The 22,987-nt window shown below is 52.4% G+C and overlaps 2 protein-coding genes across 3 annotated transcripts in view; both read left to right on the top strand.

Annotated features, from left to right (window-relative positions):
* Positions 1-3,256, top strand: part of ASAP3 (ArfGAP with SH3 domain, ankyrin repeat and PH domain 3) — a 70,943-nt gene extending 67,687 nt beyond the window's left edge. Inside the window, exons 24-26 of the mRNA XM_077837836.1 lie at positions 344-515; positions 1,697-1,819; positions 3,132-3,256. Of these exons, the coding sequence (XP_077693962.1) occupies positions 344-515; positions 1,697-1,819; positions 3,132-3,206 (370 nt within the window). The 3' untranslated portion in view covers positions 3,207-3,256. The remainder of the gene's footprint in view (positions 1-343; positions 516-1,696; positions 1,820-3,131) is intronic.
* Positions 3,257-11,533: 8,277 nt separating this feature from the next.
* The window catches only part of TCEA3 (transcription elongation factor A3), a 29,792-nt gene continuing 18,338 nt past the window's right edge, over positions 11,534-22,987 (top strand). The window contains exon 1 of one of the 2 annotated variants that reach the window (XM_077837929.1): positions 11,534-11,686. In XM_077837929.1, coding sequence (XP_077694055.1) covers positions 11,618-11,686 — 69 coding nt within the window. In that variant the 5' untranslated portion in view covers positions 11,534-11,617. The remainder of the gene's footprint in view (positions 11,687-22,987) is intronic. The other variant, XM_077837928.1, reaches the window with a different exon arrangement.

Here is a 22,987-nt window from a genome sequence, read left to right as displayed (position 1 = left end):
TGGCCCTTGGGTGCCTTTCCGCCACATGGGGAATTCTTCATGGAAAAGGGGGGAAACAGGCGAAACCCTCTGAGTCTGTGCAACTTCCATATCGTTGCAAATATTCAGCCCTATCGCTACCGTGGCTGTGCAGTCCTGCAGCTGGCGCTGTTTAGTGGGGAGCTGGGGTTCAAGGAGGGGAGAAAAAGCCATTGTGAGGGCGGGGGGCTCTCTGGAAGAAACCATTGGCTAGAATAAGTCCGTGCTTTGGAGGGGGAGCCCACTGGGGTCTCGTGGTGGGGGAGAGGGTTGGGAGACCACCTCCCATCTTTCTGATGGTTTGAAGCAACCCCTCTGCCCTCAGCTCAGAAAGCACCCGGTCTTACCGGCGGATCGGCGGCGGCTCGGTGGGGAAATCCTCCGGCTTGGCCATCTCCCCACAAAGCTCTGGCTGCCCCGAGGACCCGCCTTCCAGCAAGGCTCCAAGTTTAGTGCAGAACACTCCCCCGGTACCCGTGCCGCGGAGGTTTGCTCCGGTAAGTGTCACGGGAAGGGGGCTGGTCCCTGTCTCTTTGTGGCTCCATTGCCTCTTTCTGTGGCTTTGATTTCCCCACCCCCACCCCCCCAGCCCAGCTACTCTCACATTCCCTTGCCAGCTGTGAAATTCCCTGTGATCACTCCCTCCCGCTCCAACGTATGTGCTCACCCCCTGCTCGGCCTGTCCGATTTTGGGCTCCCTGGTGGAGTGAGGGGTGCAGCTGTCACCCACTGATCAGTGTATGTTACGTGTCCCTGATCTACAGAGGATATGGATCTTTAGCTCAAGTGGCAGAGACTCAGGCTTGGTCTACACAACATACTTACTTCGGTAGAACTGCGTCACTCGGGTGTGAAAAATCCACCTCCCTGAGCAACGTAGTGAAACTGACCTAACCCTCTGTGTGTATGGTGCTGTATCAGCAGGAGAGCGTCTCCCACCGGTACAGCTACTGCCTCTGGCGAGGTGGAGTTGTTCAGCCAACAGGAGAGCTCTCTCCCGCCCAGCTGTACCGATGTCAATTTGTAGTGTAGACCTGCCCTCCCACGTTTAGATCCAGAGGTCCCCGGTTCAGTTCTCCTATGTGTCAGTTAAGATGGTGGCCGTCACAGTGATTCCAGATTGGGGCGGGGGCGGGGAGAGTTGGGGCTGGTCCTTACTGCTGCAGATGGCTTGTTAACCAGGGGAGGGTGGCTGGCTGGCTCCGTGCCTCCTGGGAGGAAAGAAACTGGCCCTGCTGGGGCTACCTTGGAGGATGAGGCTGGGGCACTTGCCACCTCAAAGGGAGTAAAATCCCCAGGTGCCGTGGGGCTCATGGAGCAGTTGCTTCACCCATTACTTTGGGGCTCTGGAAATCCTGGCTGCAAGGGCCACAGGCTGAGCTGGGCATCTTCTGGGCACGGTTGTTACCGTGGCTACAAACCGATTGGGAAAAGCTGGGTCAGGGAGGGGTGGGCAAAGGTGAAAGAAGTGATAGGTGGGTGGGGGGAAGAGGCTTGGGCTGGGGAAGTGGGGGGCAGGCAGGGGCACAGTTCTTTAACCCAATGTGCCCCCACACCACGGAGCCCCCTCTGTGATGCCTTGGAGCAAAGCAGGGGTGGGGGAGGCTCAGCAGCAGGCGTCTCCCTGCCCCGTTTCCTGAGCCAGGACTCTGGAGGCATGTGCTGTTTGCTTGCGCAGGCCAAGGTGAGGCAGAAGAGGGTGATGGCTCTGGTGGACTGCAAGGGGGAGAGGGCCCGGGAGCTGACCTTCTCCAAGGGCGAGGTGATCGTGGTGACCCGGGAGGAGGATGAGCAGAGCTGGGTGAGTGCTGCTGCTCTGGGGCCTCCTGGGACTACTGGGATAGGCCCCTGGTGGGGAGCCCCGGCCCCAGGTTCTAGCCTTGGGGCCCGAGGCTCTTGTTCCTCTGGGATCGGCTCTCATACTGTCCCAGTCCCTTAGGAGGGTGGTGGATCAGGGCCCGGGGGCTGGAGGGGGATTAGATTAATGTTTAGGGGATGCTTCTGCTCCCATCTCCACTGACCCCTCTGGTCTAGGATGACCAGGTGTCTGGTTTTCGACTGGAAGACCTGGTCGAAAAGGGGCCCTGGCGGCTCCGGTCAGCACTGCCAACCAGGCCATTAAAAGTCCGGACGGCGGTGCTGCGGTGCTAAAGCAGGCTAGTCCTTGCCTGGCCTGGCTGGCACCACGCTGTGCCCCGGAAGCGGCCAGCAGGTCCAGCTCCTAGGCAGGGGGCCATGGGGCTGCACGTGCTGCGCCCTGAGCACCGGCTCCGCACTCCCATTGGCCAGGAACCAGCCAATAGGAGTTGGGGGGAGGACGATGCCTGCAGGCGAGAGCAGCGCATGGAGCCTCCTGGCTGCCCCGCCGCCTAGGCCCGGACCTGCTGGCCGCTTCTGGGGCGTGTGCAGCATGGGTGCCAGGGCAGGCAGCCTGTCTTAGCTCCCCCGCTGCGCCGCTGACCGGGAGCCGCTCGAGGTAAGCCCACGCCCCTGCCCCAGCCCTGAGCCCCCCCCGCAATCTAGAGCACCCTCCTGTACCCCAAACCCCTAGCCCAGAGCTTGTACCTCCTTCCAACCCCCTCCTTCAACCCGCAGCCCCCTCCCGCAATCCGAATCCCTTGGCCCCAGCCTGGAGCCCCCTCCTGCACCCAAAACCCCACATCCCAACTCCCCACCCCAGCCTGGAACCCCCTGCCACACCCTGAACCCCTCATTTCTGGCTCCACCCTGGAGCCCGCACCCCAAGCTCCTGCCCCAGCCCAGTGAAAGTGAGGGAAGAAGGGAAAATATAGTGAGCCAGGGGCAGGGGCAGGGCTAGGGTGTTCAGTTTTGTGTGACTAGAAAGTTGGCAACCCTACTCTGGTCCCTGGGGGTGCAGAGCTGATGCACTCTCAGGCCCCTCCTCACAGCCCCCAGCTAGGAATTGTATTGGGGGCAGAGATGTGTGGTCTCAGGATCCCACCTGGGGTGCAAAGGCCACTGTCATCCTCTGCCTTGAATATCTGTGAATCTTCACACTTCTCCGCCCCCCACTCCTTCCTGCCCCTTCTGAGCTGGGACCCCCCATTGGCACCTCTCTGTTCTCATCTGCTGCCTTTTGCCCCCTCTCTCAGGTCGGCTTCATTGAAGGAGATGGCTCCAGGACGGGCGTCTTCCCTGCCAGCTCCGTCCACCTCTTGCAAGAGTGACTGGCTGGTTTTTCCTTTCCCCTCGGAGCTGGTGCGAGCTCTCGGCGAGCGTGTGGGGGGCAGGGCTGAGCGCTCACTCCCCCGCCCCCCCACCACCACCAAGGTGTCAGGACTTTGTGCTCAAGCAACTTCACAGGGGTATCACAGGAGCACAGACCTGTTTTCTTGCTTCCCTTCCCACCCCCGAGTCTGGGCCTTGAGGGTAATGGATGCTAGGGCACGTACTGTATTGAGGGTTTGAGGCAGGGGCTTGGGTGGAATCAACATTCCCCCCCCCCCACCCCAAATACTCCCCTCCCACCATGTGCTGGTCTATTTAGCCTCTTTACCCAAACTAGTTCCTTTTCCTGGATGGAGAGGCGGCTGGGCATCCCACCCACCCATCGCACCAGGACCAGTGTCTGTCTCTACACCCCCGGCCAGGCTAGCTCACCATAGCCTTGCAGCTCGCTGGATGAATTGCACAACGGGATCCATCATCTTTGCTGCCTCAGTCAGGGGGAAGCTGATCAACGGGGAAGACTTGAGGATCTGGTGGAACTTGCAACCTCCTCTGCGGAGTCGGGGACGGGCTGAGGAGCTGATAGGGACGGTGGCTCGCTAGGAAATGGACAGAGAACGGACAACCTTGCTGCACCCGCTCTGCAGGCCCCAGCTTCAGCCATTTGTCTGCTCCGTAGCTTTTGTGGGCTTTGAGGGGTCGTCTCCCGCTCGGGGCAGGGGTGGGGTTATGGCTGGGCCGGGAAAGGGAGTTCAGTTCAGAGCCTGGATGCCTCTCATCACATTCCTGTGGGATAAAACTGGGAGCCAGGAGCTCTAGCATTCCAATACCGGGCAAGGGTGGGGGGAAGCTCCACTGGGCTCAAATGTCTGTATTGAAGGAAAGAAAAGGGGAGGCAGATCCCAAACTTTGTGTTCTTCCCACCCCCGTGAGTCAGGACGGGAGAAGGCTGCCAACCCCTTCTGGGTGACTAGCGACAGTGCACTGCTCTCCCTGTTATTTCCTAGGGATACCAGACTCTGCGGAGCATGGAATGGCAGGACATGGCCCATCAACTCCTGATGTCCGGCCTCGTGCCCTGGCCAATGCTGGGCATCTCTCCTGGCCTCCCCCCACAATGCCCCCAGCCCATGAGCAGTGCTGGGAAAGGGGGGATTACCTTGCACCTCGGAGACATACTGGAGTCTTTCTCTGCCTAATTCTGGCAAAACTGGCCCAGGCCGATAAAGGCTGATGAGAGGGGGATAAAAAGCAAGTCTCCTTGCGCTGCATGAGTTATCCTAGAAATTAGAGATAGGGAACAGTCTGGATGGCTTCCCCCCCCCACCAGGGGCTTGTACAGGGGGGTTCACTACAGCGGATCCTCCGGTGTTTCCATTGATTCAAGTGCTGCTCTTTCCCTTGGGCTGCTCTTTGATGTCAGAGAGTTGTCTCCGGACGCTGCCTAAATTCCCCCTTTGCGCAACTTCATCCCATTCTCTCCTGACTCTTCCTCCGGAAACCACCCCTCTCCGCCCCTAGCATTGGCACAGGGCTGGTTGAATACCCCCGTTATGCCTCGGGGCATTCACCGTCCCTGCCCTTTAATAACAACGAACGCCTAACGCTTTTCATCAGTCAGTCTCAAAGCACTGCACAGAGGAGATGAAGAGCATCATCCCTGTTTTACAGATGGGGAAACTGAGGCACACAGCGGAGGTGGTGATTTACCCAGGGTCATCCAGCAGCAAATTCTGTTCATGTGTTTCCCAGACTGCTCTGAACCCCCAGGTTCCTCTTATTTAAAAGTATTTGAGACAGTTGCTTTTTGGCCTGTCATTCTGAATCTCCGTGTTTCCCCACCAGCATAATTTGCAGGTACCATTTAGGGCCGCCTTAGCTCAGCACAAAACTAGCATGATACCAGTGACTTCAATGGGGCTGCTTCCATGCCTGAAGTGATTTTTTTTAATAGCGTTTAAGCCCGGAAAGGACCATTAGATCATCTAGTCTGAGCTCCTGTGTATCCCAGGCTGTTGGTTTTCACCCAGCTACTCCTGTGTTGAGCCCAAAAACTTGAGTTAAACTAAAGCATTTCAGTTCTCAGGTACCTAAACTGATGTGTGCTGTGGGGAGAGAACAGACGGGACCAAAGTGCCCCAATGCCCGTGGTGCCCTGCAATGGCAGGGCATTGGCCAGGTGGGAGAAGTGCTTTATGACTTGGCACGATCGAGGCCCAGATCATCTGCTTGAGAAAACGTAGCCCTCGATGGCCTTAAAAAAGGGGTTAGAAACGGTTCCCTTTTGCAAATCAAGTGAAGGGGATCGGTAGTGCAGAGGGCTCATTCTGGATCAGACCTGACCCACAGACCAATTTACACCAAGGGTTAAATCTCTGCAGCCCAAAGGTTTACACCCCTCCCCCCCACAAAAAAAAACAAACCCAAAACACCCTGTGACTTGACTGTCACCCCCTTCAGCTTTTGTCTGTTTCTTGTTTTAGGAAATGAGGCTTTGCTGGAGTCTCAGTGAATCTTCTGTCCTGTGGGTTTAATCATCCCCCTGCTCCTGCTTCACAGAGACCCTCCTCTTCTTAGGAGGCCGCTCTGTTTCTGTGGCTCCAATCTGGCTTTCCATCCCCTTTCCCTTATAGGAAAATACTTGAAGGAAATAAAGGGAGCCAGATGGATGCCTTGTCCCTAATAGGAGTCCAGTCCCTGGGTGTCTCCTTGGTCCCTCGCCTTTGTCTATAGCATGGTAGGAGGAGACAATCTCCAGGCAGGAATCCTGCAGCAGGAGACCGTGGTATTCTGAGGGTACGGAGAAGGAAAAGCTAGTTTGTCTTGTGGCTTTCCCACCACCCTTTCTTCCTAACCCTGAAACTGTGAAATATATATATTTTTTATAAATAGGAAAGAGGTCTGTATTGGCCCATCTGTGTAGTGCCGGGCTCAAATTGGAAGTTGGCCGGCTAGATTTGGGTCCAGATTTCAATCATCCATAACGCCGGGGAGTCTTCAGCTCTGGTTTGGCCTAACCTAGAGAGAGACCGTTGAGTGCAGTGACTAGAAAGAAGGCTCTTGATTGAGGTGGCTGGACAAGAGAGAGCTCCCTGTGGTTCTCCCGGGTTGCTTAATAATTTTGGTGCAGGTTTAGAAATGATGAGGACTCCACCGCCAAAAGTTGTGGCGGGGAAGGGAGATGAGGGTAATTTTGGGGCTCAGGCCTAGGCCCATCTCCGCTATGGATGTACAGATTTTTGGTTTTTTGCCTCTGACTCCTTTCCCATGGGTCTAATGGTTATACAGAGACTCATTCTAGCCTCTGTCAGGAATACGTTTTAAAGGGGGTGGGGAGCTTGTTTGTTTGGCTTCTACAATGGTTTACTGGGACCAATGCTTCTGACCTGTATGAGCCTCCCTCGTGATTTTTTTTGTCCCCTGTGATCAAGTTGCATTTTTTTATAATTGTCAGTGGGTTTGTAGTGGAATATTTAATCTCAAGATGGTCTCTTTTTTTATTCCTCCCCCTTCCCCCCATTTCTAATAAAATTGATTTTTTTTTTTTTTGTAAGTGGAAGTGGTTCTGTGTGTGATGTGACTGCAACAGTCCCTTGAGTGTGGTTTTCCATAGGTATTAATAGACAGTCCAGGGATGAGTGAGGTCTGAGTAGTTATATACATTTAATAATATAATTAATACAAAGGCTCATCCCAAAGCGCTGAACAAACTAGGTATAGAAATCACTTCACCCATAACTGAAATGCAGCCACCTCTGGAGTGGAGTCTGGCAGCTGTTTAACAGTGCACAGCACTTTAAGCCAGGAATGGGAAGCATATTGTCTTCTCTTGAACTGTGGGGGGGAACAGAGGGAAGCGGAATGGAATGGGCTGGGGTTGGAAGCTGGAATTGGGCTGGGATACTCTTGGGGGATTTCTGATGGCCCTGAGTGGTTTTATATCCCCTCCATTGTGACAGCACCTCATGGGGTGTTAATTCAGTATTGCCTCTGAGGTCAGAGTGCCCCGAATGTACCATCAACGCCATTTCCTACAGCAGCTGAGTCCTTGGTGGACTCTCTTATCTAGCTATAAAGATGTGGCAACTCTTCCACCAGGGACCTTGCTTCTAGGTCACGTTGTCCCCGAAGCACAGGTTGTGGGTGGCAGCATCTGAGAACAAAGGTGTGTGAGCAAAGTGTGAAGAGACCGCCTTACTCCTCTTTCCTCCGATGGTGCATTTGTAACTGGACCCAAATAAAGGGTTTATTTTAGTCAATATGCAGGTTAGATTCATGCTGATGTAAGTTTATTTTTCCTGGAAGTGGCGGAATCCTTCCCCTTGGCCTCCTAGATCAGGGGTCGGCAACCTGCGGTATGTGCAACAAAGGCAGCATGCAAGTCGATTTTTACTGGCACGCTGCTGCCAGCTGGGGTCCTGGCTGCCGGCCCCACTCAGCCCGCTGCTGGCCTGGGTGAACGGAACCCCTGGCTTGCAGCGGGCTGAGTGGGGCCGGCGGCCGGGACCCCGGCTGGCAGGAGCCGGCAGACGGAACCCCAGACCGGCAGTGGGATGAGACGCTCAGCCCACTGCCGGTCTGGGGTTCTGTCTGCCAGCCTCGCTCAGCCCGCTGCCCGTCTGGGGTTCTGGCCCCTTGCCAGCCAGGGTCCTGGCAATCGGCCCCACTTAGCCTGCTGCTGGCCTGGGATGCCAGCTGCTGGCCCCACTCACCTTTCTGCTTGTCTGGGGTTCCAGCCACCCGGCCCCCTGCCAGCCGGGGTCCTGGCCGCTGGCCCTGCTGTAAATGTAAAATTTATAACTGGCATGCGAAACCTTAAATTAATGAAGACTTGGCACGCCACTTCTTAAAGGTTGCCGACCCCTGTCCTAGATGAAAATACGTGAAGGAATTCTTGAGTCGTCTCTCTATATAATTCTTGGTGTCAAATTGCATAAAGGATCCTGTCCAGGCAGCAACTCTGTGTGTGTTCGCACCTGCCTTTTTAGATTTGGATCAGCCATTTTATACCCAGCTCTCCTGACAACCCGGAAAGGGACTGCTTGGCTGCACTTTGCATTTACCCTCAGGAGTAAAACTAAAGATTTACAGATGGGGCAGGTATAACTTTACTTAAAGGGATACTCCTCATATTTAAAACAACAAATCCTCTTTCCAGTAGCCCCGTGTGATGTTACACCTAGGAAAAACTTTTGAACATCTAGACAGATTTAAAAAATAAAATCCCCAACATTCAGCTCCTAAATTTTCAAAAGCAATTTTGCATGCCTCTTTTGTTATCTGACTTGAGACAGCTGAATAGGGGCAGAATTTAAAAAAAATAATAAATGCTAAGCACCCACCCTCTGAAAATCGGGGACCGTTTTGAGGTCTGTGAGAGTGGACACCCAAAATCACTAGTTACCCTTCAACATTTGGACCCCAAGGCCCCAATCCAACAAAGCACTTAAGCATGTTTTGAGTCCCCTTCAATGAGATTTAAGAGTGCGCTCAAGTGCTTTGGAGAATCCGAGCCAACATCTTCATTAAGGGTACATCTGCAGTTCTAGCTCGGGGTGTCATTCCCAGCTCGAAGTGCAGACATAGCCTCAGATACCTGACTTTCAAAAACGCTGAGCTGCCCACTGACTTCAGCGGGGGCTGGTGGGCCCTCAGCACTTTTGAAAATTAGGTTTCAGAGTAACAGCTGTGTTAGTCTGTATTCGCAAAAAGAAAACGTATGCATCCGATGAAGTGAGCTGTAGCTCACAAAAGCTTATGCTCAAATAAATTGGTTAGTCTCTAAGGTGTCACAAGTACTCCTTTTCTTTTTTTGAAAATTAGGCCACTTCTATAGGTGGACTTAGGAGAGCTTGTGTTTTTGAAAACTTTGATCTGACTTTAATTCTCACCCTTGATGCTGTTTTCTTTCTGCAGTTCCCTGGGCTGGAATGCTATACATCAAACAGATCTGTTTCTGTTCCTAATCAGTTTCATTTTTACCCTCTCTAGTCAGTTTCATTTTCTGGTTCTCTTGCTGCAGCCCAGTGTTGTTTTTCAACACTGCAGCAACCTATTAACTCCTCCCCCCGAAGGGCTACATGAAAATGTTTCTAGTCCCATATGTCTGCCCTCCCCCGCCCCCATCCTTTCCTCCCCCTTTTGATAAAAGAAACCTTACATTTTGAGCCCTGATGTTACCTCCCTGTGCCTCTTTAAGCACTAAGGCATGGCATGGGTTTTATCTCATACATTCACACCCCCTTCCCTGGGCTGGTGTTAAGAAGCTGGCAGACTCCAATGGCTTAAGCCAGGGGTTCTCAAACTGGGGGTCGGAACCCCTTGGGGGTCATGAGGTTATTATGTGGGGGGGTCGCGAGCTGTCAGCCTCCATCCCAAACCCTGCTTTGCATCCAGCATTTATAATGGTGTTAAATATATAAAAACATGTTTTTAATTTATAACGGCTCGCACTCAGAGGCTTGCTATGTGAAAGGGGTCACCGGTACAAAAGTTTGAGAACAACTGCCTTAAGCTGTACTCTTATTACCTAAAAATGCTCAGCTTGGAGGGTCATTATGAACTTGAATTTGAAAAACAAACATTAGGAAAAAGTCAAACCAGTGCATTAGTGGCACTGTCTAAAATCCCTGGCTAGTCCGTCTCTCTCTCGCTCTCTGTTTTGAACACGTGCATACATATACAATCTCTCCCCTTTGTTTTGCAAAGCTCCCTTAGGCTGAGCTTTATCAGTAATATCGGCCACCAGCTGCTCTAGGTTCTTCAGCTGGGATGCTGTTTTAAAGTTGTTTAGAAATATACGACAAAAGCCCTCCTAAATCAGACCACCCTGTCCAGTGTCTAGTATCCTGTCTCCCTGGCAAGCTTAAGCTTCAGAGCTAGGAGAAATCCAAAGTTGGCCTGTGGTGGAACACTGGCTGTGGAGTTCAGGACAATTCCTTCCTGACCCCTCATAGCTGATCAGTTGGTGCCTTGAAGCATGGGATTTAATTACCAGGGCTAGTCAAAAATTTTCCTCCAAAACTCTTTTTGATGGAAAACTGGGCTTTTGGCTAAATGATTTTTTTTCACAAAAGATGTCTGCTTTCTGTGGAAATTTTTGATTTTTTTTCTTCAAAAAGCCAAATACCCGACATTTGAACCATTTCAATTTTGCTACACTGCCATCGTGCCTCATGTGAGTTGTAGTTTGTGGTATGTGCTGTACAGACACATAGTAACGGTCAGTTCCTGTCCCAAAGACCTTAAACAACCTAGTTATTTACATACATAACTGCAAATGTCATTATTAGCCTTACAATTATCCAGTATGTTAAAAAGCTATAACCCCCTGAGCTGTTAAACTAAATATTATAAACCTCAGGAACTTATTGCTGCAGAGGATTGGTTTAATACGCTCTTTAAAAGGATTACCTGCTACTATGAATAAGAACAGCATGCCACCTGAGCTACAATAAAATGACATGCATCACCAAACCCTCATGTTTCAAGACATATGTTGGTCACCAGCTGTGGTCAGGAAGAAATTTCCCTTCTCTCTCAATGGGAGAGGGTTGCACCGGGGCCTTTTGCTGAAGCACCGGGCCTTGGCCTCTGTCTGATGCAGGATCCTCGACTAGAAGATCCATTGCAGTGTGGCAAGCCGGTTCCAGGGGAAATTTCCAGACTGGGTTTATGGACCCAAGAGGCAAATGGTAGACAGAGCTTGCCAATAGGTGTGGGCTTGGTACAATGCAGACTTTCAGCAGCGCAGTGAGGGCCATGCCCTAACCTGCCTGTGCCTAGCCTCCAGCTCTGTTCCTAAAGTTCCCATGGCCTGGGGGCATCTCCTTCTCCCCTCCGCTCCTCGCCAAGTGTTTTATCCATTTGGCTGCTGTAGCCTGGTGGGGGGCTGTGATGATCCTCGGGCCCTGGGCAGGCGCAAGGCAGCTGTCACCGCTCCTGATCTAGACGGTCACACACCAGGGCACCTCCTGCGTCCACACGCGCAGCGCTGCCCCTCCCGCCCCGCAGCCGCTCCCAGCCTCCGCCCGGCCCTGCTCGGACCTTGGCTCCTATATTTAGCCCGTCCCCCTTGTGCTATTTTGGCAGCATGTGGCGGCCCCGTGACCACGCCCCCTTCTTTGCTTTCGCTCTTTCGCTCCCGTTTCTTCTTTTTCGGTCCCCCCCCCCCCCCACCGCCGGGCCAAGCTGTCAGCGGCCCCCGCAACCAAAACTTGGAGCAAAAGTTCGACCCACTCCCCCCCCCAACACACACACTCCCCCCCGCCCAGGCCCCGATGAAAACAGATCCGAGTTGTCCCGGGGGCGAGCTCCTGGCTGCTTTTGTGGTTTAACGCCCCCCCCCCCCCCCCCCCCCCCACACACACACCTTCTTGCTCCTGAACGCCAAAACTTGGGAGCCGCGATCATGGGGCGAGCCGAGGAGCTGGTGAGGATTGCAAAGAAGCTGGATAAGATGGTGACCAGGAAGAACACAGTAAGTAACTCCAATTGTGTGTGTGCGCCATACTGTGTGCGTAAGAAAACACACACACACACTGTGTGTAAGAGCAGGGTAAGAAAAACCAAAACAGCGCGTGTGTGTTTAAACTTTCCAGAGCTTGGATCGTGTGTGTGTGTTTCTCAACTTTCCAGCTTGGATCTGTGTGTCTAGTTTTCCTTCTTCACAAAACGGGGTGTGTGTGTGTCTGTTTAAATTTTGCAACTTGGCTCTGTGCAGAAGAGAACCTCCTGGATAAATCCTGCTGATAGAAGGAGGAAGGGCTATTTGGTGGGTCTCTTCCAGCTGATTTGGCCTAGGGAACTGCTGACCGCAGTTGCTGAACAGCCTGATTCTGATTTGCTCGGGGTTCAGAGGCTGTTGTCCCCACCTCCCTTGAGGGAAGGGTGCTCAGCACCTCTGAAAATCAGGCCCTCAAAGCTTTGCTCCCCCAAAATGTCAACTTTGGTGGCGACATGTGAAAACGACCAAATTTCTTGTAGCCTGATCCTTTGGGTTTCAGCCATCCAGTCTAACCCAATACCTCTTGATTTCTCTGTGCATTTGAGCTGTTGCTTTCATTGGTCTCCTGACTGTATTTTCATTTTGCCAGGGTTTGGTTGCATGGTGTTTTTCAACCCCACCCATCTGTGGGGCTTTCTGATTGTCCTTCCTGGCCCTCCCCCGCCCCGCCACCCTGGCTCAGGGGCCCGGTTTGGAGAGGTGTAAAGAGTGGGTGAAAGCGACAGGAATCTGAACCGTGCAAACCCAATCTCAGACTGGGGCTTGTCCAAGGAGACTGGGCTGGGGAAAAGCAAAAATATCCAGGGGAGGAGGGGAAAGAACTAGGTGCCTAAACCTTTTTCACAAGAGAATGAAAAAGCGGAACGTGGGGGGAGGGGAGGGATGAGTTTAAATGAAAGCTCGTGTACCAGATTTAAGAACAAACAGGACAGGTGTCCCCGCCCGCCCTGAACTGTTCTAGAGCCTTAGATAAAATAAACAGTTTAGTGTAGATACAACCGGCCTGATCCTTCCTGTGCATCCGTCTTGTCCTGGGGAAGGTCTGCTGGCTTCCCCTGATTTGCTCTTCGGGCCCAGCTCCTTAGCTGGTGTAGCTCGCAGGTGCAGGGAGGCCACCCCCATCCCGCTGGCAGGGGATCTGTCCCCTGATTGGCACTGGTGCAGTGCAATCAGGATCTGATGCAATGTGCAGTGAAGGAGGAGCTGGTGCCTGAGGTTAATATTTTACTTTCCTTGCGACCTTTGTCTCAGTGGAGTGTAATTAATCCCCTCTGATCCCCCCCCTCCTTCCAGCATGATACCTGGTGCTTGTGGCCCTGCCTGCAAATGGGTGGGGGAGGGGGGGGAGCGAGCATCTATAAAAGGGGAAGTATGTTAACATATGTTAACACGTGATATGGGTTGCACCACAGAATCTGTTAAAGAGCTGCTAATTGCTGCAGAGTCCCTGGAAAGTTTGTCTCTAATTGCCAGTGCATGGTGGGTGTGTTGCTTTCTTCTGTGCACTGCAGGGCCTGATCCTCCGTTGCCCCACTCCTGGTGGTGGTGCTCACACCAGGGCAAAGTGGGTGTAAAGGGCCACTCCGAATGGCAGTGTTTTCTTTGCCTTTGTTTTGCACGCAGGCAAATGGCTGCAGAAGGCACTGGGCAATAGAGAATTGGGCCTGCAGATTGGGCCTCCAAATGGCATCTTCTCCAGGTCTCCCACGGCTGCGGTGGAAGCCCCAGAGTAGCCAGCCTTTTTACCCTCAAGTTGTCTGGAGGGGACCACAAGCCTTTGTCCCAGGCATGTTTCACACTTTGAGGCTGCTCAGCTCCCGCATGGAGTGTGCCTGGTCCAGGCTGTGGGCATATGTTCCCGGGAGACCTGTGGGGTCGGTATCATTTCTAGCTGGTGGCAGACCGTGAGTCACTTGTACTGTTCAGGAACAGCGAAGCCAAGGTGCCATGTAGCTGCCAGAGGTGTCTCATGTGTCTAACCCGAGAGAAACCTATTACTGAGTGCAGGGGCGGTGGAGAAATTTTGGTGGTGCCAGAGGGGCCCCCCACCCAAACTCCACTCCCCGCCTGCCTAAGGCTCTGGGAGGGAGTTTGGGTTGGCGGAGGAGGTCTGGGGTGCAGGCCTGGGGCTGAGGCAGGGGACTGGGGAGCAGGAGTGGTGCGGGGTGCAGGCTCTGGGAGGGAGTTTGGGGGCATGGGAAAGGGGTGAGGGTGCAGGCTCTGGGAGGGAGTTGGGGGTGGGAGAGGGTGCAGAGGGAGTGGATGCAGGCTCTGGGCGGGAGTTTGGGGGAAGGAGGGGGCATGGGAAAGGGGTGGGGGTGCAGGCTCTGGGAGGGAGTTTGGGGGTGGGAGGAGGGGTGGAAAAGGGGTGGGAGTGCAGGCTCTGGGAGGGAGTTTGGGGGCATGGGAAAGGGGTGGGGGTGCAAGCTTTGGAAGAGAGTTTGGGGGTGGGAGGAGGGGTGGGAAAGGGGTGGGGGTGCAGGCTCTGGGAGGGAGTTTGGGGGCATGGGAAGGGGATGGTGGTGCAGGCTCTGGGAGGGATTTTGGGGGTGGGAGGAGGGGTGGGAAAGGGGTGGGGGCACAGGCTCTGGGAGGGGGTGGGGGAGTGCGGTGCTTACCTGGGGCTCCTAGGCAGGGTGGGCCAGGGAGCCTCTGAGTGCTGCGACCCCCAGGCACTGCCCCCGCAGCTTCCTATTGGCCGCAGGGGCGCTTGGGGCAGGACACAGATCCACCCCGCCCAGGGGCTGCAGCGAGGGGCCAGCAGCCACGTGGAGCCAGCAGGTAGGACGCTGCTGAGCTATGCTGCACTGCCCGTGGGTGGGGGCCCCGGGCTGTTTTAAATTGCCCGGGGGGCGTGCAGGGGCTGGGGAAGGGGAGCGCCCGGGGGCAGAAGGCGGGGCCGAGGGAGAGACCTGGCCTCAAACAGTGCTGGAGCTGGGCCCCAGGCCACGAATATTCCCGGTGCCCCCGCACCACGGGCCTGTTGAACTCGCTGCCCATGGCTGAATGGCAACTTGTGCCTTATCGTGGAGCTCCATTGATCCCCACAGATGGTTCAGAGGCTTTGAGTGGCATCCTACCTGGAGGAGACTGATCGAGGGGCTCAGTTCAGAAGAAATAGGGAGTAGGCTGATTCCAAGCCCAGCTGAATTGCCATGGGACCCTGCTAGCGGTGGTAATTGTGTTATGTACATCACAGCCCTAGTGAAAGAAGAGGACCCTGCGGGGAAAAGTCCTAACCCCATCGAGCAGGACTCTACACCTTTCGGGTCAAACCGTCCATAAGGCCAGGAGACGAGCAGATCTGCCTGAGTGGCTAAGCCAGCGACTCTTCTGAATCTGTCGTGTTCAAGTTTAACTCTTAAAGATTGTTTAGCTAGATACCAGGAGGGGATGTGAGCATGTGTGTGCTGTTTCTTTGCACCTAGAAGAGGAAGACAGGCCAGAGGGGAGAGATTTTCCCACCCAAAAATGAGCTTCCATCAAAAATATTTTTTTCTCCCTGGGAAAATCTCACTTTTAATTGCGTTCTTTGGTAGGGGAAATGTCCCTTCAACATGAAATAAAAAATGTTAATTTTGTTCCACTTTGAAATATTCCATGTAAATTCATAATTTTTTCATTAGAAATATTTTCCAGGCAAGGATGTGGTTGGTTCTAGGTTGATGGTTCTAGATAGATGCTGGATGGTAGAGAGGAAGACAGAGCAGCTTTAGGATAACGCTGTATTAATGCTAATAAAAGTTCCTCGTTCAGTGTTCGGAGAAGGTTGCTTCTTTACCACTAAGAGACAAGGTGAGGGAGGTAATATCTGTTCTTGGACCAGCTTCTGCTGGTGAGAGAAACAACCTTTGGAGCTTAAAAGGAATTTTTCTTCAGTGCTGTGTAAGCTCGAAAGCTTGTCTCTCACCAATAGAAGCTGGTCCAATAAAAGAGATTACCTCACCCCCCTCGTCGCTGATATCCTGGGACCAACACTGCTACAAGGACGCTCTTTACCACTAACACAGGACGAAGACCTAACTTAGCTCAGCACGACTGCCGTCCTAACTTGTCAGCAGTGCTTTGAACTGCCGGCTCATTTGCAATTCACTGAGACATAAAGGGCCTGATTCTCCTTAACTTGGCACCTTGGGTTGTCATACGGCACCAATCAATCAGGGCACAAAACTCTCCCCAAGCAGCCATTCCCATTCATTGACCCTGGTAGCGTTTTGCACCCAGTGTGTGCACTTGTTTTGCACAGCTGTGTCTGTCACGTGGGGGGCAAGGCAGTGGGGAATTCGGCCCCGGGGCACAAGACCTCACGAGCTAACCTGGAGAAGCAGCAGTGTAGTTGAAAAGGTGTAACAGCTAAACACAGGCTGCTTTTGTAGGGGAACTCATTACCTCTTGGGTGGCTTTTAGGGGGGCAAGCATGCTGGCGAAGGACATTACATCCTGGTCACCTTGTCAGTGTTCAGAACCTGGCATTCCTCTAGAGCAGGGGTGGGCAAACTTTTTGGCCTGAGGGCCACATCGGGGTTGCAAAACTGTATGGAGGGCCGGGTAGGGAAGGCTGTGCCTCCCCAAACAGCCTGGCCCCCGCCCCCTATCCGCCCCCCCCACTTCCCGCCCCCTGACTGCCTCCCTCAGAACTCCCGACCCATCCAACCCGCCTTGCTCCTTGTCCCCTGACCACCCCCTCCCGGGACCCCACCCCCTATCCAACCCCCTCTGCTCCCTGTCCCCTGACTTCCCCGACCCCTATGCACACCTCCTCCCCTAACCCCCCCGGGACCCCATCCCCTATCCAGCCCCGCCGCTCTCCGTCCTATTCAACCGCCCCCTGTCCCCTGACTGCCCCCCGGGACTTCCTACCCCTTATCCAACCCCCCTGCCATCTTACCATGCCGCTCAGATTTTACCCCAGGCTGAGTCTGCAGTAGGCTACCGGGTCATCTAGGGTTGCCATGAATGTGATGGAGCAGAGTCATGCTCTGTGCCTGGTACTGCAGCCTCAGAGGTGCAGAAACCTGCTGGAGTAACCCAGTGAGGGGCACTGCTAATGGATCTATTCAGGAGGAGGATCCACTGGCCCATCCCTTGCTCCTCCCCTGCCCCCAGACTCTGCAGCAGGGTCGAAGGAAGCCGTGCAGAGCTGGGCCCCGTGCCATGCCGGGTTTGTGGATTTCCTGTGCTGTTCCCGCGGGCCGCCCCCATTCACTGTGCTCTTCTCTACAGCAGCACCTGGGAGCTGTGTTTATATCCACATGCATGTAGATGGGGGGCTAAAAATAGCGGGGAATGAAATCCCACTGACCTGAGGTGAGGACTGGGACTTGCTATATTTAGCCCCGAGTTTAGTGCAACAACCACAGCTAGATGAGGCCTGGTGTCCTGAGCTATGACCCATAACTGCCTCGCACTGTAGCACTGGGAACGTGGGCAGGGCTTGGGGTGGGGGCTGTCGGAGACCTGGCAGAATAGATCTTTCTAAATGGAGCCGCCGGGTTGCTGAGGGGTGGGCTGCAAGCGCTCTCTTACCAAAGCGGCTGCCCCCAGAGTATAATAAACCTCCCCCCCACACACACTTTATTCAGATAACTGTAAGCACTGAACCTGAGATGCCTGCCTTCCAGTCTCAACGGGCCTTGTCAGACAGTTTAAAGACCTGGCACTCCCAAGGCCGCCTTGCTTCAATGTCTTTATTTTTAGTTTATTGGGTTTTTTTTCTCCCTCCATCTCAATTCCACACCGCCCTAGGTGACCATTTCTGGGGGGAGCATTTGAACTGGAAACCAGTGCTCTGTACCGGCTGAAAGCTGGGCCTCCCAGTTTGGAGACGGTGGTGGAAAGCATTCAGGCCAAATTCTTCTGCCCATTACACCATCCCCACCCCTGGGATGTGTTGGATTCAGACAGAATCGATGTCCCAAAGGTGCTGATATAGCCCAGTCACTACATTAAACAGACTTAAATAAGATTCCGGGCTTGGTTTGCCAAGACTTCCTCCTGCTTAGTGCCATGGCAAACGAGCCATTCAAAATCCTTGGAACTTTCTGGTAAAGATGCCCAAAAGAAGGAAAAACTGTTAAAGCGCTGGAAACAGCCAGTATTAAATAAGGGCTTCCATTTTCACAGCATCCCTTGTTCCCTTTCCCGTGAGCTGGAGAGAGTTTTTAGAAAGGAAAAATGCCTTGTCTGGCATTAAAGATGGCATTAACTGTCCCTTGGGAAAAGAGAAGATGTTCGTTGAGATGAGCTGGAACTGGCCTTGCTGCTGCTGCTAAGGCCCGATCTCGTTTTCGAGGAGACACCACAAGACAAACACATGCAAGACAAGAACAGCAAAAGTAGAAAATGCAGGGTCTGTCTGTGGGGTTGACTTTCTCTCGCTGGAGAAATGCAGGCACAGTGTATGAGACCTGGGAAATGGTACCAGCATCGGGCTGTTTAGGGCGTTGCTTTTAGTTGCTTCTCCCTGGTCACAGGCTTACAGCAAACTACAGTCTTGGCTTCTAGCTAAGCCAGAGACTTATTAGACAGAATTAAAAAGGAGGGGGATGGGACAGAGAAGAAATAAGGTGGGGAAGGAAAAGGACACGTGATGTGGGGGAAGAGAGACAAAGTCTCAGATCCCAGGTGGTGTTTGGGTCCCTCTCTCTGGCCCGCTCTGGTCAGGACATCTCTCAGGATCAGGGTGATGGAAGTCCAGGGGGATGGTGAGGGTGGGAGCCAGGGTGGCCAATTTTTCTCCCAAAGTCTCAAATCTTTTTTTTTTTTTTAAAGGATCCCTCAAGGGAGCTGTGGGCAGAATAGCTCGTCCTCTTATTATTTCATCCACCCATTCGGCTTGGTTTCCGACACACTGAGTTGGTTCACTGACTTCTGGTCCCACGCTTAGCTTGTTTACCAGGCACAATCTGAACACAGTCCTTGAGTTTTGTCATGGGGCCTTTTTGTTTGGACTAATTCAATCTTTCTGTCTCCCTCTGGTGCCTTTTCCCATTGACATTTGCTATTACAGCGGTTAGGGTGACATCTCACGAACTTCCATGTATTTTTTGACAGTTGAGCTCACAGTGTGGGTAAATCTGTAGCCCCAGTTATAACAACAGATGGCACCGGTGTAACTGACAGCAGGATTTGGCTTGCTGGGTCTCACTGAACACCCCCTATGGAGCCTGCCTAGCTGAATCCAAGTTTGTAATCAGATCGCAGCAGTTGCTGTATCAGCCTGGAGTTTCGTGTCAGCAGCTGCCTTGTACTCTCAGAAAGCTGGGGTGGGACCAAGATACACACTGAGATGCAATCTGGTGCCAGTCCGTTCCTCTCCTCTCGCTCTGCTGCCAGTATCCGTACTCTTCTGCCTTTCCATGTGTGACGGTCCACGTGTAGAGAAGAGCCAGGACTCTGCTGTTGTGACTATCCAGGGGATTCTCATATTGAGACTCCTGAACACAGACAAGCCCCGTCGGTCTGTCCTCTGGCTCTCGGTGCTGCCTAGAGTCGCCTACCGGGGTCTCCCTCGATCCTGGCCAGGTCTCCGCAGTTAAGGTCGGGAGGGGCTGGGGCCTGTTGGAGATGCTTTACAGTACAAATCCAAAGCAGATGCGTTTCCGCACCTTTGGCCGGGCTGAGAGAGCGCGCAGAAACTGGAGAAGACCGAACCTCCTTTTCATCTGCCTCTGACCGTGACCTCCCCCTGTCAGGAAATAAAAAATGATAATGAAAAAAAGAGCTTTTTAAAAAATGTGGGTCAACGTTTTTGTTTTCTTTTGACTCATGGCGGTCGGATAATAGAGAGACATTTTAACCTTTCCCTCTCGCTTCTCTTGAGCGGGTAATTTCACAGGAATAGCTGCAAGATGCATGTATCGTGTGAGTACATATGGTCTACGGGGAAGACCTGTCCTATCAGCCCAAATGAGTGATTGGTGGTTTTATACACCCTGGGCAAGATTCACGGTGTAAATCGGTGTTGCTCTGTTGACTTTAATGGAGCTGTGCCAATTGACACCAGCTGGGGATCTGACCTCTTACTTTAACCTTCATCTTCCATGTAAACTAGAACTAAAATAATTTTACGTTGGTAACTCATGGCAAGAAAAAAGAACTTAAGAACTCTAGGTCAAGGGAAGAGAGAGGTTCTCAGCTGAGAATTGAAATGAGAGGGAAGGTCAATGGGGCAGTGAGATCATCGAGGTTCTCCAGGTGGCAGTAGCTGTCGAGATGAAGGCTATCTCACCAAAATCAGTGAACGGGATACCAAAAGTGGTATCTGTCTGGCTATGGTACTTATCTGTCCCCGATTCCTGGAGCATGTGAGCGCTTCACCATCTTTAAGGTAAAAAGAAAAGGAGTACTTGTGGCACCTTAGAGACTAACAAATTTATTTGAGCATAAGCTTTCGTGAGCTACAGCTCACTTCATCGGATGCATTCAGTGGAAAATGCAGTGGGGAGATTTATATTCATAGAGAACATGAAACAATGGGTGTTACCATACAGACTGTAACGAGAGTGATCACTTAAGGTGAGCTATTACCAGCAGGAGAGCGGGGGGGAGAGGGGGAACGACCTTTTGTAGCGATAATCAAGGTGGGCCATTTCCAGCAGTTGACAAGAACGTCTGAGGAACAGTGGGGGGTGGGGGATGGAATAAACATGGGGAAATAGTTTTACTTTGTGTAATGACCCATCCACTCCCAGTCTCTATTTAAGTTTTTTTATCCAGTTTGCAAATTAATTCCAATTCAGCAGTCATAGAATCATAGAATATCAGGGTTGGAAGGGACCCCTGAAGGTCATCTAGTCCAACCCCCTGCTCGAAGCAGGACCAATTCCCAGTTAAATCATCCCAGCCAGGGCTTTGTCAAGCCTGACCTTAAAAACTTCCAAGGAAGGAGATTCCACCACCTCCCTAGGCAACGCATTCCAGTGTTTCACCACCCTCTTAGTGAAAAAGTTTTTCCTAATATCCAATCTAAACCTCCCCCACTGCAACTTGAGACCATTACTCCTCGTTCTGTCATCTGCTACCATTGAGAACAGTCTAGAGCCATCCTCTTTGGAACCCCCCTAAGGTAGTTGAAAGCAGCTATCAAATCCCCCCTCATTCTTCTCTTCTGCAGGCTAAACAATCCCAGCTCCCTCAGCCTCTCCTCATAAGTCATGTGTTCTAGACCCCTAATCATTTTTGTTGCCCTTCGCTGGACTCTCTCCAATTTATCCACATCCTTCTTGTAGTGTGGGGCCCAAAACTGGACACAGTACTCCAGATGAGGCCTCACCAATGTCGAATAGAGGGGGACGATCACGTCCCTCGATCTGCTCGCTATGCCCCTACTTATACATCCCAAAATGCCATTGGCCTTCTTGGCAACAAGGGCACACTGCTGACTCATATCCAGCTTCTCGTCCACTGTCACCCCTAGGTCCTTTTCCGCAGAACTGCTGCCTAGCCATTCGGTCCCTAGTCTGTAGCGGTGCATTGGATTCTTCCGTCCTAAGTGCAGGACCCTGCACTTATCCTTATTGAACCTCATCAGATTTCTTTTGGCCCAATCCTCCAATTTGTCTAGGTCCTTCTGTATCCTATCCCTCCCCTCCAGCGTATCTACCACTCCTCCCAGTTTAGTATCGTCCGCAAATTTGCTGAGAGTGCAATCCACACCATCCTCCAGATCATTTATGAAGATATTGAACAAAACCGGCCCCAGGACCGACCCCTAGGGCACTCCACTTGACACCGGCTGCCAACTAGACATGGAGCCATTGATCACTACCCGTTGAGCCCGACAATCTAGCCAGCTTTCTACCCACCCTATAGTGCATTCATCCAGCCCATACTTCCTTAACTTGCTGACAAGAATACTGTGGGAGACCGTGTCAAAAGCTTTGCTAAAGTCAAGAAACAATACATCCACTGCTTTCCCTTCATCCACAGAACCAGTAATCTCATGATAAAAGGCGATTAGATTAGTCAGGCATGACCTTCCCTTGGTGAATCCATGCTGGCTGTTCCTGATCACTTTCCTCTCATGCAAGTACTTCAAGATTGATTCTTTGAGGACCTGCTCCATGATTTTTCCAGGGACTGAGGTGAGGCTGACTGGCCTGTAGTTCCCAGGATCCTCCTTCTTCCCTTTTTTAAAGATTGGCACTACATTAGCCTTTTTCCAGTCATCCGGGACTTCCCCGGTTCGCCACGAGTTTTCAAAGATAATGGCCAATGGCTCTGCAATCACAGCCACCAATTCCTTCAGCACTCTCGGATGCAACTCGTCCGGCCCCATGGACTTGTGCACGTCCAGCTTTTCTAAATAGTCCCTAACCACCTCTATCTCCACAGAGGGCTGGCCATCTCTTCCCCATTTTGTGATGCCCAGCGTAGCAGTCTGGGAGCTGACCTTGTTAGTGAAAACAGAGGCAAAAAAAGCATTGAGTACATTAGCTTTTTCCACATCCTCTGTCACTAGGTTGCCTCCCTCATTCAGTAAGGGGCCCACACTTTCCTTGGCTTTCTTCTTGTTGCCAACATACCTGAAGAAACCCTTCTTGTTACTCTTGACATCTCTCGCTAGCTGCAGCTCCAGGTGCGATTTGGCCCTCCTGATTTCATTCCTACATGCCCGAGCAATATTTTTATACTCTTCCCTGGTCATATGTCCAACCTTCCACTTCTTGTAAGCTTCTTTTTTATGTTTAAGATCCGCTAGGATTTCACCATTAAGCCAAGCTGGTCGCCTGCCATATTTACTATTCTTTCGACTCATTGGGATGGTTTGTCCCTGTAACCTCAACAGGGATTCCTTGAAATACAGCCAGCTCTCCTGGACTCCTTTCCCCTTCAAGTTAGTCCCCCAGGGGATCCTGGCCATCCGTTCCCTGAGGGAGTCGAAGTCTGCTTTCCTGAAGTCCAGGGTCCGTATCCTGCTGCTTACCTTTCTTCCCTGCGTCAGGATCCTGAACTCAACCAACTCATGACAGTCTCTCGTTGGAGTCTGTTTTTGAATTTTTGTTGTTGAAGAATTGCAACTTCTAGGTTTGTAATCGAGTGACCAAAGAGATTGAAGTGTTCTCCAACTGATTTTTGAATGTTATAATTCTTGACGTCTGATTTGTGTCCATTTATTCTTTTACGTAGAGACTGTCCAGTTTGTCCAATGTACATGGCAGAGGGGCATTGCTGGCACATGATGGCATATATCCCATTGGTAGATGTGCAGGTGAACGAGCCTCTGATAGTGTGGCTGATGTGATTAGGCCCTATGATGGTGTCCCCGGAATA

The sequence above is a fragment of the Eretmochelys imbricata genome, chromosome 19 (genome assembly GCF_965152235.1).
Source record: "Eretmochelys imbricata isolate rEreImb1 chromosome 19, rEreImb1.hap1, whole genome shotgun sequence".
NCBI classification, from domain to species: Eukaryota; Metazoa; Chordata; order Testudines; family Cheloniidae; genus Eretmochelys; species Eretmochelys imbricata.
Note: the sequence above shows the minus strand (reverse complement) of the source record. Positions and strands in the feature narration are given on the sequence as shown.